This window comes from Convolutriloba macropyga, chromosome 9 (assembly GCF_964194025.1).
Source record: "Convolutriloba macropyga chromosome 9, txConMacr16.3, whole genome shotgun sequence".
Lineage (NCBI taxonomy): Eukaryota > Metazoa > Xenacoelomorpha > Acoela > Convolutidae > Convolutriloba > Convolutriloba macropyga.
Window position 1 is genome coordinate 36,949,781 of NC_134476.1, and position 15,267 is coordinate 36,965,047.

The following is a 15,267-nucleotide window of genomic DNA, read 5'->3' on the forward strand; positions in this document are numbered from 1 at the left end:
GTTGTGATTTATTTTTGATCAACTTTTCTACGCGCATAATAGGATGGACAAGCGACTCAGATTGAAAATTCAAATGACCTTGAAAAGTGAAATATCAAATGACCTTGACAGCAGCGGTTCGTATGTGAGATAGTACCTAATAGCACGTTTTAGGAAACATAACTTTTCGAAGAAGACTGCTACAGAATTTCGGTCTTGGTTAAATTTAATTTTTGTACAGGCCACGTGTTTTTATATAGTAAATCACTGTATAAAATATAGGTGATGGGGTTATATAGCTGCTGTTGTTAAATAATATGCTCTAACTAAGCGGGACACAAACGGAAAAGATACAATTGAGTATTATCAAACTATGTTCTGCTGTTGAACGTATTTCAAAAGCAATGGAAGACTGAGAAAAAACCCTATTTTTTTCCATTTACAAATTCATTTTGCAATAAACTGATGTTTTTGATACAACAAAAGTGTATGATCAACTGTTCTGGACCATTTTTTTCTTATACTAACCGTTTTTGCTGAATATGTTGATTAATGTTGATTGAATATCAGTCAAGGAAATATCATATTACATTATGTTCAAACAGTCATGAACAATGATTATTTGAGCTGAACTGGAAAAAATTTAGACGTAATGTTTATCTTAGAGTTAAAAATTGTTAACTGCTCTCAGGCGAGGTTTGAAGCAATTATCATAAACCTGTTGGTCTTTTTTAAGCAAATTTTTTGCTGGACAATTTTGACTTTTTGAGTGACTTTTACGTCCATGACTTTCGCGTTCTGCTTAATCTAATTTGTCTCATTCACTAGAGTCAGCAGTTGAATCGAGTGGCGGCAGTTCACTTTTAAAAGTCAAAGCTTCGAAAAGTAAGCAAAAAATATAGGAATTTTTTTACTTTGAACTTATTTTGGTTGTAGTGGTCTATAATATCCTCTAATGACGTCATTTGAACACCCCTTAGTGAATTTAGCTATACGATAAGACTGAAGCTTACACTAGACTTTTGAGAGAAATTCGTCCGACGTTAATCTGTTATAATTAAAATGTCTAGTTTTAAATATTTTGATTATTATCCAGAAACAGCTTAAGATGAAAGTTTCATCCGAGTGTTAAATGCAAGAAAGATAACCGGTGGATTTCTGGGGCATCTTTTCACAAGTGTTTCCACTTGAGTGGATTGTAAATAAAATTTTATCCAGTCAAAATTTCAAAAATTAAACTGCATTTTAAAGTATTTTTTGATTTGACAGGTACTGAGTGTGGGTAAATCTATGTACTATGTATTCCGAGAGGGTAATGGAGATACAGTTCAAGATTGTGAGGGTTATGTGCCCTTCCACGTCATAGACCCAATCCAGCCGTCGAGTGCAAGCAACCCAAACATCAACAGCACCAGCAACTCAAACAGTCGCCAGACATCTTTGGAACAACTCATCTCATTCGGAGTAGTGCCGGCTGGCATAGTTAGTATTCCTTAGATTATATCCGATGTTTATCTTAAAAGACGTATAATGCTAATTTAGCTCAATTATATTTTAAAAAATGCTTAGCATAAGATTAGTTTTTGGTATGGACAGTTGAGTTTGATAAATACTCTTCACATTTCTAATTGCGTGATCGATCCGCAGACGAGATTAAATGTTCAGCTTTCAAGATTTTGCCAGAACCCAGAAAAATCCTCCAGCATTCTCATTAAAATTGATATCTTTCATAATTCCGTCAGAAAAATGTTCAAATTGGAATGTTAACAACAACAAAAAATTGTTGAAAGATTTAGTCCGAAAAAGTAACGAGCACAAAGAGTAATTGAACCAAAAGAATTTTTAATCCTATTATTGGGCGATTGAAATAGGCTATTTTGGCACACGGAGAAATTTGTCCCAAAATTAATGTAAGAAACGTATATTCTTGCTTCAAAAACCTATGATCAACTTTTTTGCACCATTTTTTTTTTGTTACAGTCATAGTGTTTGTTGAATGCAGACTAATTTTGATGAATTATGAGCTGTATTTTGGTTGTAAGTGTCGTTTTAATTCCAGCAGCACCCTCACAGTCATAGTCGAGAGTCCCTCAACCACCACCACCTTCTCCTCAGAAGTCCATCCATTGCCTCCTCATCGGTTGCAGTGGTGACTGGACACCCAAATAACAATACTCAATACAACTTATCAGCCGGATTACCCCCACCACCAGCACAGTTAGTAGCCCGGGACTAGACCTCATTACTGCCCCCCCCCCCCCCCCGCCGGATAGAATATGACCCTTTGAGGCTGATATTTTCATCACCCTTTTTATGGTACTTACACATTGTAAGGGTTAGTTGGTTCGCCTCTCATGAGGCTGTACATATCACTATCAAATACAAAAACAGCAATGGCTCCGATTGTTTACAAAAAATAATGAAAATAAAATCGGATCAGTAAGGGGGGGGGGGGGTTCTGTTTCAGCTGGTGGTTATGAAATACGTGAAGTTAAAAATCAAAACGCACTTCAAAAATCAAAAGTTGAAAAATCAAAAATGAGAAAAACACAAAGAATTAACAAAATGGTAAACAAAATATCTCTAACAAAAATTTTCTCAAAATCTGGGATCTATCCCCCCCCCCAGGCGCACTTGCTAATCTTTGCATAGTAACATGATATATAAAAAAACATGGATTTTAATTGAGAGGACATTAAAAAACATTAAAAACAGAATAGATCCGAAATCTTCAACAAACATTCTGACTAATTTTTTCAGGCGCTCTTCTTGGCACAGCGCAACTGCAGCTGCCATTGCTGCCGGTGCTCGATCTGTTCAACAACACCCCCACACTCCATCAGGTGTTGCAGGGGGAGGCGTACCCTCTGGGAGAGGAGGAAACATGCAACAGGGTCATCACCAGAGAGACTCCAGTCGGTCCAGAAAGAGTAAAAGTGCGGCTTCTTTGCTCAAACAGACTAGCAGCCGTCCCTCGTCAGGTTGGTCTTTTGTGACGTCAGTTGCTTCAGTTGTATAATGTTGAAGTTGTCTGATTTCATACTCCTTAGATGCCATAGTTATTTTACGTCATAGTTACATGAAGTAATGAATGTATGATAATCCTCAAAGATTCAAAGTACGACCGAATATAAATTGTTCCTACCAAGAACTCGCCATGACTTTAACCTAGTGAGAAACCAATCGACGTTTTTCGAAGTCAATATTGCAAGATCTTAATTATTTACAAATTTGCCAATTATTTTGACCGTTTAATCTTTTTGAGGTCCATTATAAAATATTTTAAGAAGCAATATTTTATAATGTTGATTTTTTTGGGATTGGGGGTTGCGGGTTTGGACCTCTTGTGGGCAACGGTGACAATACAAGTACTTCTCACCGTAAAATTTTTACCCAATTTCCACAATTAGATGAAAACTTCCTTGCGTTTTTTATAGCAACTGAAGATCCAGTTCAAAGATTTCAATTAAGAAATTTTTTATGAGTCATGAACTGGTGGTTGCATAACTACTAACTGTCTTCTCACTTCACCATTAGTATTCTGAGTTATTTTTTGCAATTGATCGTCGACTACTTTTCCTTCATTTCGGTTTAAATTAGACGTTGTTCACTGAAATCTAAATTAAACAAGACTAGTAAATATTTTTGACATTTTCGACTAAGTTTACGTTTTGCGGCATATTTTTGCGCGAGCTTTATAATTGTTAATTAGTTGGAATCACGATGACTAAATACAGATAAAAACTATCGAAAATGTCTTTTTGAGCATAATGAGCTAAAAATGGAAGTTTTGTATTAAGCTATCCTTAAAATTGGTAATAGAATATCCAATGCGATGTTTCATAACTGACATTGAATAGATGCGGCCAGACGCAACTGAAACAAATTGAAATGACGAGCGAAAAAGTTTGCAATTTTGGTATATTTCGGGCACAAAAAATTCCTAATTTTGGCTGGTCATTTCAATTCGCTTCACTTGTGTCTGACCGCTTCTATTCAATGTCAGTTAAGGAACATCTCATTGGGTCTTCTATTACAAATTTTGGGATCGTTCAATACAAAATTTCTATTTTAGCTCATTATGCTCACAAAGACTTTTTCTATCGTTTTTTATCTGTATTTAGTTGAGAGTTTTGGTATCTGTCGGCCAAATTTGGCTCAATATCGGAAAGAACAGCAGGCATGATTAACCTAGGTCTTAAAGAAATCAGATGGCTGGAGCAACAAGACTGAAAGATGTAATCAGTGTTTATTGATCATAGTTTGAACAAAGCATGCACGAGTCCAAAAAAGCCAGATCTATACATTTACAGTGCCATATATTTCTATGTAGAATGCCGGATTTCACACTTCCAAATTGTTCCCAAGCAATTTTTCCCGACTCACGTCAAAAGTCAACAGTGAAACAAGTGCAAAAAATTCTTATAGAGATTTCCAGAAAAGGCTCTCTATGATTTTTTCAATTGTCGTTATCGTCACGTTATAACTATTTGAACTTGTGTTTTGCTAGGTAAATGCAAAATTAATTCACTTGAGCTTAGAGATCGATTTCGCGCAGGGAAATCGCTCATTATTAGGTAACGGAAATTATTAAATTATGAGGGATTTGGATTGGTTACATGACAATTTACCCAATGCCATTATACCTACTGTCAAAATACCCAACCCCGTTATACCCAATGCCAACAAACCCAATGCAATTATACCCAATTCAAATTTTTATTTTCGTTCCGTAATCCGAGTATTAATTAGCTGAAAATGGCTCTTAGACGTATGATTTAACAAGCGGATAATTCAATCCCATGTTCGGTTGTGATAGTTTCATATCAAGTCCCACGGGCCACTGAGGCATGGCCATGCCTATTAAGTATGTTAAAACGTACGGGTAACAGAGCGACTGCTAATTTGAGGTCGGATTATTAAACGAAAATTTCAAAGTACATTGGGTATAATGGCATTGGGTATATTGGCATTGGGTATGGTTGCATTGGGTATTTTGGCATTGGGTAAATTGTCTTGACACCATTTATATTGTGAATTGCGCGCAGCGAAATTGCTTGTGCTTTTTTGTTAAAGAATTCACTTAGCGAATTACAATGATTTATTTAAATTTCTTACATCTAACTTGGCTAGGCAATTTTGAGTTAAAAGTGGTTCAGTTGAAAATAAATTACAAAAATTGCGAATGAAAGTTGAAGACTATCATAGGGATAAAAAAAGATTAGATCAAACTTAAATCAACAAATGATTCGAACAATCTTGTAAATAAATTTAAAAGTGTGATCAGACAACAGAGGGACAGAAAAAAAACTCATGTAAACAGACTTATAGACGAGGATGGAAATTTTTGAAATAGAAATTTGAAAAACTTGGGTTTTAGGTTAACAAAATAAGTAGCAACTTAATGAAGGTCAAACAATAAAATTAAATTATAGTTCAAATGGACATCAAACTATTCGGCAAAAATTTAGGTATTACGGTACTGGCTTATGAACCACAGCATTTTGAAATTTAAATCTTTTCAGCAATGTTACGTAACTTTGTAGAGGTTATTTCAAAATTAGAGTCACGTAATCTATACTTCGAAATTCTCACTTGCTTTTCCAAACCGGTACGGGATTCTCGATTAGAGTCATATTTTCTCAGTGACTTCATTACAGTCACGCAACCTTATACATTGCTAGATTTGTTTGCAGGTGGCGAAAGTGGGAACAACGCTGGCTCGACATCGGTGGCATCTGCACTGCTTAGTACTTTCAGAAGGAGGAACCGGTCCAGTAGCAAGGGTCCAGGGGGAGGAAGAAGCAACAGAAGCAGGAACGGATCTGTCGTCAATAGCCGATATAAGGTAATATCTGCACATAGTTAATAAAGCGTTATTTTGGTTAATTTGAACGATTGTCCTACATGATGGGCGAAATAGATATGTTATCCAATGATTTTTTCTTCATTTTTATATTTTGAGAAAGTATAGCTGTTTGCTATAAAAACAAGTACCGCTATATGGCAGAGAGGCGCAAGTTCTGCATTTGGTGATGAATTATTGCAAAAACATCGTCTAGTTGTTTACAGAAGTATACAGTATAGAACCTTGTATACACTTCATAAAACATGTTCCGCTTATTCAAGCAAATTTCTGCTCAGGGTGGGTGACAAGTTGTAAAAATTTAATTCAAACTTATGAAAGACATTTCGCTCTCGATTTTTTCACAAACAGAAAAGGTGGCTAGACCGAATTGGTTTGAACTTTCAGCGAGTTATTACGATAAATTGAAAGCATGAAAATAGTTTGAAGAGACAGAGTGAGGTATAATTTTTGCAAAAATGGTATATTGACATGCTTAAAAAGACTTTTCCAGAATGTCCGCTTTATATGTGAGGCTGGATTTCAAACTTTTGACACCATGTAGTGAGGATTTTAAAATAAATATAAAAGTTATGGGATCTTGTTATGGGATCTTGTTATGGGATACCAGAGTCACCAAAGGACTTTTCAAGAAAATTATGGAGAAAATTGTTTAACATTTGTATGGAAATTTGACTAGATTGCGTTAGAAATTGGAATACTACGCTGTCCCTAGTGATGTCAAAATTTAAAATCTTGCAAACAAGATCTTGCAAAGGAATGCATAGTTCTTCCATTTTTCTTGCAAGATTCTTGCAAGATTTGTATCCATCTTGCAAGATTCTTGCAAGTTTTGCATCCATCTTGCAAAATTCTTGCAAGATTTTGAATCCATCTTGAAAGAGTCTTGCAAGATTTTGAATTTCCATTTACCTTTTTGTCCTGGTTACCTGGCCACTTTTTTTCTGTTGGTTGAGCTGAAATAGTTAATCAACTGTCCGGAAAATCTTCTGTAGTCAAGTTAAAACCTGACTTTTTCGAGATTTTCCAGAATGATTTTTGTGGTTCCTCCCTCCTCCTTTTTCATTCCGGGCTAGAGACCGGCAGTGGTGGATTTTCTGAAAGGACAGAATCAGTAACAAAAAAACTGTTTGTTTCTCTAAAAATAAATAGCTTTAATAAAAAAAATGAGAAAAAGATTGAAAGTGTTTTCGTCTTTTATTAGGTAAATTGAACTTTAAAAAGACGGATTTTATTGCCTCAATTTGTTTTGTCTCTAGTTATTTGTCAGAAAGTTGTATTTTAAATCAAAATCTTGCAAGAAAATTGCAAGATTCTTGCAAGATTTCACATTCAAAAGGCGTTTACGAAAAAAGTCATTTAGTTTCAGTTTTGTGATCAAGAAATCTCATATCAGTCATGATATTTTGTTTTCAGTTAGTTTCAGCTACCAAAAATACACAAATAAATTTTCCGGAATTAAAAAACTTGCAAGATTTTGAATCCTGGCTAAATTTTTTTTCATTGAATTAGGGGTTATAATTTGTCCAATAAACAATAATTTGCTTTAAAGATGTTGCCTAAAACATTTGTACCCCGATTTATTTTTTCGGCCTTGATTGATATCTTGCAAGATTTTTGCATGAATCTTGCAAGTTTTGAGTCATCTTGCAAGATTCTTGCAAGATTTGAATCCGCTCATCTCTAGGGGTAATAGATACTGATTGGAATTACTCGAAATGTGTTGTGTTTGATTTCTTGAAGTATTTATCACAAAATCGTCAGATGTACTTGTAGATTTTGGTTACCATATCGTATTTTGTGTAGTTTGATTTGACCGCCCGATTGGCTACCGTCGAAAGCAAATTGTTTTTAAACGAATTTTCATTCTGCTATTTTTTGAATTTTTAAAATTTGTTCCAGGATTGCTATAGGATGCCAATGAGCAATAGTAGTTCAAATTGTTGTGTTATTTTAGATTGGTGGGAGTGGCAGCGATTTGACAGTTCTAGCCGACGGTAAGCTCCTTTTCACAATTTCATCCAGTAACTGAAAATTTGTACTTTTTGCTTGGAAAAAGAATCCAACAGGTGTCCAACAAATATTATTAGTAAGCTAAAATTAACGCAATGACTGGTTTTCTAAATTATTAAACTTGATATCTAGTTTGCTTCTTGTTTCTCATAATCTGACTGTTTGTACTTGTTACCTTCAAATGCAGCTTCCCAATGCTGTCCAAACTGTTGTCAGCATCACCAACAACAACAAAAACAAACAAATAATTCTCAAACATCAACACAGTTTTCAAACTTCACTACAAATCATCAGCATTATTGCAACACCAAAAACGCCACCTTGCCTAAATGTAACACCGTCAATGCAAAAACGGGTTCTGTTGACGTAACAACATCAAGCTTTACAAATACTAACAGCTATTGCAACGGTTGCCATGGTTACCTGACATCGTCAACTATCAATGGCACCAGCGGCCAACATCATCAACATCATCATCTTGACCATATCTCAGCAACTTTACCGCTTCCTGCGTATTCCCCAGATCATCAGATCAGTACAACCTCAAACGGTCAAATTCTCCCAGCTAGTTTTTCCTGCAACGGATGTTCTTGCAACTCGACTTTGACAGACGCTTCGTCTCCCAATTGTAATTCCTGTAATTCCTCGACGTTGTCAAGAATCGACGGAAGCGCTCCCGGAACGCCGACAAACAATTGCTCAAGTTCCAGTAGCCCCCCGAATTGCGGAGGTTGCTCGTGTGCCCAAAATCCAACACCGTATCCTCCATATTTCTTAAGACTGCCCCCAGTCGAGTTGAGAGTGGGTGCTGGCGAGAGTGCCTGGCTAACGTGCAAAGTTACAGGCTGGCCACCTCCGAGGGTTAGCTGGGTGGACCCTAGAGATCATGTGATCGATTCCGAGACTGCCCGAAAGAGGTCGATAAAGCTAAGCACAACTGGAGATGGCATATCGACCCTGGTCATCCCGAGTTGTAGGCAACAGGATGCGGGAATCTACACCTGTCTCCTCACTAATTCACATGGATCGGCAGTTCATCAGGTGTCTCTGCTAGTTACAGGTGTGCTATCATCTGATGATTGCATGCTCATCAAGCTGTCAAACACCCCCTGGCGTTTCTAGGAAGTAGTTTGCACACCACAGCATGGTCTTTGTCCCCTAAATATTGTTGTTGGTTTCTCGATCATTCTTCACTTTTATGTAAAAACTAACCTTCATTTCTGATAAGTATGTTGCGCCAGTGAAAATGGCAGACATACCAAAATATAGAAACTTTACTGTTGGCCAATCACAATTGAGACAATAGGAATATTGTTTTCTGATTGGCTGATTGCCAAAATCTCCCTTTTAAAATAGGATATGCGTGTTACCGTAAAATTGATCAGAAATCGCAATAAGCCGTAATAGAAAAATTATACTTTTGGGCGGGAAACTGGTCTCGCGTTCGGTTGTAATAGATTCATATCAAGTCCCACGGGCCGCCGAGGCATGGCCAGATGCGGTATAAATATAATCTAGCATTAGGCTAATGTCCAATTTAGGCTAATTAACCGCATAAAGGTACAGTGTTTTAAATTTCTCAACCAATCACATTCGTTGAAATTTCTAAATTTTGGTACGTCTATTTGTTCAGACCTCACTGTTTTGTTCAGACCTCACTGTCTATTTGTTTTCAATACCTATCATTAACAGCTAAGTTCAGTAATTGCATATTTGCTCTTTCTGAATAATAGCAATTAAACACCATTAAGACCAAAGTGGAATCTTCTCTTCTGCTTATTTGAAACTATTCCCTACAACTCGCACTACTCGTTTTCCCTGCATCGATGCTCTTTTTGTTGATTATGTTTAATTTTTTGTCTCTTAAACTTTATAGCGTTACTACTGCTACTATCCACGATTAGCCGGTTGTGTTTGTAATCTGGAACCATTAATGGGTGAAGACTCATCTTCAGATAGTGATATAGATGAAATATGGTACTGAAAATGTCATTGGAGGGTTGACCGGAGACATTAAAACTCGACGAACACACTTTTCACAAGGATCTTTTTCATATGGCGAGAAGTTTAAATTTGACAAAAGCGAAGAGATATTCCATAAAACGTGGATAAAAGCACTTCTTGAAAAAAATCCATTACCAATCAGTTTTTTCTTTTATAATAATTTTTACCATACTGGGAAAAACTTAAGTGATTGTTTCTGGTACATGCTAATGATAATCATGCCTAATAACACAACGAAAAGAAAGCAATGAAGTCAATAATACAGAAAGCTTAATTCGGTCACAGACAACCAAAAAGAGCACAAGTAGGAAGAGAGAGAAGAAAGAGCAGAAAAAGACAAAGAAAAAAGGAAGAAAGAAAAGAGAAGAAGTACAATGAGAGAGAAAAACGAAAAGAGAGGAAGATAGGAAAATATTATATATATATATATATATATATATATATATATATATATATATATGATATATATATATATATATATATATATATAATATATTATAATAATAATAGTAATAATAGTAATAATAAATTCGTTTGCGATATGCAAAGAACACAGTCATCATTCATGCATACCGCGCGAGTATCAAAAGGCTGAAAACCTGTGTGAGGGGCCGCTTTAGAGCTTCTTTTCCCATAAATTTTCCTTTGGTGTTGCATTTTTCAAAAAGATTAGTAAATTGTGACTACTTGTTCTAATGCTAATGAAACACATCATTGAACACAAAAAAATGTATCAACTACCAAAAACGATTATTAAAAACTTCCGAGTCTAAATTGTAGTTCTCCCTCACTTTATGAAGAAAATCATTCAAGTTGTGCTGCTCACAATCAATTGCTTTTCTTATTATTCTTTCGTCAATATTTTTCAGTACGTCAAATAATAAGCGAACTCTGACTGATAACCGCTTTCTGTTTAGCTTAGTAAGTTTACGAACGGTAGGTAAACTTTTTAGTCTCTTTGTATCATTTAATGACTTTTCAACTTCACTTATTTCTAGGAACCTGTTGAGAGATTCAGGTGGATGGGTTCTGCGCACCATTGAGACCAGTAACTTAAATACTTCATATACATGTAGTGCGCGCTTTTTTCTATTCTTGTGAACCTCGTCTGATTTTTTTAATTGAGAAACAATTCCGAGAAAAAGGTTTTGTTGTCTTTGTAACTTTGTTAAAATCGACTTGGTTGTGGTGCCATAATTTAATACTGCATACTGATAACGAGGTTGAAAATATTGTTTAAAAATTTTCACTGGAAGGTTTCTGTCTAGAAAATGGCGCGTTTGATATAAAATAGTTATGATTTTTGCGCATTGTTTTTCAATAAAGTTTACTGGTTCTCTGAAGTCAAATTGATAGTCAATGAGGATTCCAAGATATTTCACAACTGTTTTGGCTTGAATTTCAGCTTTATTCCAGGTGACACAGTCAGAATGTTCATATTTTTTTCCATCACTGTGAACTGTGTTTTAGCTTCTTTCAGTGTAAGTTTGTATTTTTTCATCCACTCTGATTCTTTATTTAGCTCCTTTAGATGACTGTTTTCATTTTAATCTCCAAAAATTTTTGTGTCGTCTGCGAATAAGGTAATTTCACATATTTTGACAATCATCGGAAGGGCGATGATGTACAAAAGAAAGAGAAGTGGTCCTAAAACGGATACCTGGGGTACACCATGTACACCATACTCGATGAGTTGTCGTTGATCTGCACAAGTTGCTAGCGGTTGGAGAGAAAAGAATGTAGCAACCGTTCAACTATACCTCGGAGACGATATCTTCTTCATTTAGTTAGGAGCAATTGATGAGTGACCGTGTCCAGGGCTTTTGATAAATCAAGCAACGTGCACTGGAATGGCTTATGCTGTTGTTATCGTTCAAGTAATGCTTCAAAAGTTTCAATTTTTGAGTCGGCCGTTGAACGCTTACTTAGAAAACCTAACTGTGTCCCTGATATTGCCTTATGCTTTATAAGAAAATCTAAGATTCTTTTGTGCAAAAGTTTCCCAAAAACATTGCCTACTGCTGGTAGTACCGAGATGTGTCGATAATTTCCGGTTTCATTCTTTGCTTCTTCCATTTGAAAGGGTATCACATTACCAATTTTAGGTAAATTTGGTAAACATTCTTCCTCGATGCATTTGTTGAAAACTTGACCAAGCTCTTCTGAAATTTTTGGTGCCACCATCTTGAGAGAAAAGTTTGATAGTCCAATATCATCTAGACTTTTCTTGTTGTCAAAAGGTTTCAGTTCACCAAATACTTCTAGTTTGTCTGTTTTGCTTAGAAACATTGATTTGTTATTCCGTGGCATGCTAGATATTTCAAAGTTTTTATTATATTTTTTACCAAGTTTGGTCCTACTTCTCAAAAAAAACATTGAGCACCGTTGTGGTTCTATTTTTCGATAGATAAAGCATAAGGCAATATCAGGGACACAGTTAGGTGTTCTAAGTAAGCGTTCAACGGTCGACGCCAAAACTGAAACTTTTGAAGCATTACTTGAACGAAAACAACAGCATAAGCCATTCCAGTGCACGTTGCTTGATTTATCAACAGCCCTGGACACGGTCAATCATCAATTGCTCCTGGCTAAATGAAGAATATATCGTCTCCGAGGTACAGTTGAACGGTTGCTACATTCTTTTCTCTCCAACCGCTAGCAACTTGTGCAGTTCAACGACAACTCATCGAGTATGAGAGACATTACACATGGTGTACCCCAGGGATTAATGCGTATGTTCTTTTCGTTCGTCAAACTTTTTATAAACTAGAAGAGTTTTTTGTCATTTTTTACAGAAATTTTCGAGTAAAACTCTTTTTTTGAACTGCGAACTAATTCTTCTAATTGTTTACATTGGTTGCGCTGCCATTTATATTTTTCTCTGGCCTCTTCAGATTTGTCATCTACGAACTTTTTCCAAAGCTTGTTCTTCTTAGAGTACGTGTTTTTCACTTCATTAGTTATCCATCTCTTCCCTTCTCAAAAAGGTATGATCTTTTTGAGGATTTATTTCGTCGAGTTTTTTTCCAATATTCTTAATAAATTTTTTTAACATCTTCGAGCTAGCGTGTATAATTTTTGGGAACAAGTTATTTTCAAAAATTTCTCGAATTTCGTTATTTACCAGGAATTTCGTTTCTATTTTTTCTAGTTTTCTCCATGATGAAAAATGAATATGTTTTTGAACGATAAATCCTAAAGAAATAGGTCAGTTGTTGGTTGGCTTGATTGTGACACTCTCGCAAAATCTTAAGGGTTGATCGCAAGCTTAAATCCTAAAGCATGTAAATTTTGTATAAGATTTTGATTTCGTTCAGACTCACCCGCAAGGTCTATGCTGAAATCACCACAATCAATTGGATTGGTTTTCATTTGTTCTCCAATTTCGAATAAATGATTCATTATAATGTCAACAAAATCAAAAAGATTTATTTTTGGTTATTTAGATATTACAGTAACCAGAAGTTTTGTTTCCATATTGGGACATTTGTTTGAACAGTTAAAATCTGTAAATTTTTGTGACTAGTTATTTATCGTCGTAATATAGTTTTGTTCAGTACTAAGGACTGCCACACCGCCATCCCTTTGAGCATTTCGATTGCATGTTTCAATAGATTTCCACCTGCTTTGGCGGAAAATGTTGAGGATTGAATACTCATGCAGCCATTTTTCTGTTACAATTAAAAACCTTGGCTTAATTTTAGAAAAATCAAGCTCAACATTGAGTTCACCAAAATTGGCTCCCAATGAGCGAATGTTTTGCAAGTATAAAAGATTTTCCTTTTCACGTTTATTTGACCTAACTATTTTATGTTTAAGGATGATCTGTTCTGGCAAACTAATTTTTTCTCGTCATATTTGATGAAGAATAGGAAATATTTTTCATGAGAATTCCTAAAACGGAGTCGAAAACTGAAGTTTAAGTCATCGTCTAATAAGCAAAGCGTCGAGTTAAATTTTCTGCAGATAAATAATTTGAAAGCGGAAGCAAATTGACTTTTTGGCCTTCTGAGTAGAATCAGATCCAGCCTACATGCCAATTTTAGATCCTTACACTCGAATCGGTTTTTGTTACTGGGTATTGTGCAGTGGAGTTCCCATATATTAATAAGGACACACCAACTCTATTGTTCCTGTGTTTTCAACATTCAGCGTAGAATTGCTTCCAGTTGAAAAAGAATTTTTTCAAAAATTCAAATAGAAAATTTTTAAAACCTATTTGACCGTCAGAGAAAAAAAACTTCCGGCTAAATTGATTTTGTAAACTTTTTTCGAGAAAGAAAACAGATATTTACTAAAGAAACTTAGGAGGGAAAAACCAGGATGTAGGAAAAATAGAGCTAAGTAATTGAACAGCCTTCTGCGTAAAATCACATCCAGTTGCACTACTGGCTCTAGTTTTGGGGTATTGGGATTAATTTTTTTAGAAGTTTTGGAAAAAAGCTCTAAAGAACTTCAAACAAAAAAGTTTCTTATCTTAAATTCATCTAATCAGTCACGAACAAAAAGTTTAGCACTCTAATTGGCATCGTTTACCTAACGGCAGCGTATATGATTGCTTTTTATTACTTATCGGATAAATTTGCAGACAATCTCATAGATTTATCAATCTGGTTCTCCTAAGACACGTTAGCAGCTTCATAATTGAAATTGAATGGGTTAGCACTAGTTGATGTAGCATTTCGGCGTTCAATATTATTCACAAAGCAGTTTCTGATGGCAGGTTTCTGCAACTTCTATATATCCTAAAAATTTCTTACTGGCGTAATTGTTCTTTTATTTCCCGTTGAATCAATGTTATCACAATACATTACAATAATATTGCACTTATATTACACAGTTGTATAGCTCTTTTTTCACATACTCTTTTTATCAATGTCTCTACTGGTGGCAGTCTTTCGTTAATGTATATAAATTTGCAAGTCAAGTGGTTTTTGGGATAAAAGTTTTTTTTTGCATCAGCACGAAGAAGTTTGCGTTGCTTATAAACAAGGTCCTTTTGAGCAAATGTGATGAACTTGATAATGACTGGAGGCATTTTATTGTCGCGCACCTCACTGCCACAGAAAGGAATATGATAGGCTTGAGCTCCGACTCATAAACATCAACTTTCAAAAATTCTTAAAAATCTTTTTGAATATTTAAAAAAAAAGATTGTTCGAATCACGTGCATCAAAAGGAAGATTTTTTACAATCACAGAGTCTTTGCATGAATATCATTTTTGTTCCCGTAGTCTATTATTTACGTTCCGCGTTAGATTTTCTATTTTAAGAAACCTCTTTTCGTCTAACTCCGATTTTACTTTAAATCCTAATTGCAGTTCCATGATGGCATCTATAGCCTACTGGTCCTCTACAGCATTGATGATCTCTTGCCATGAACATCTTGCCATCCAGCTCAACAC

General features: G+C 35.4%; 1 protein-coding gene across 1 annotated transcript in view; it reads left to right on the top strand.

Annotated features, from left to right (window-relative positions):
* LOC142346205 (uncharacterized) overlaps positions 1–15,267 on the top strand; it is a 128,191-nt gene that overhangs the window by 99,050 nt on the left and 13,874 nt on the right. The window contains exons 9-14 of the mRNA XM_075398716.1: positions 1,249–1,461; positions 2,039–2,196; positions 2,740–2,960; positions 5,676–5,827; positions 7,803–7,842; positions 8,046–8,918. Coding sequence (XP_075254831.1) covers positions 1,249–1,461; positions 2,039–2,196; positions 2,740–2,960; positions 5,676–5,827; positions 7,803–7,842; positions 8,046–8,918 — 1,657 coding nt within the window. The remainder of the gene's footprint in view (positions 1–1,248; positions 1,462–2,038; positions 2,197–2,739; positions 2,961–5,675; positions 5,828–7,802; positions 7,843–8,045; positions 8,919–15,267) is intronic.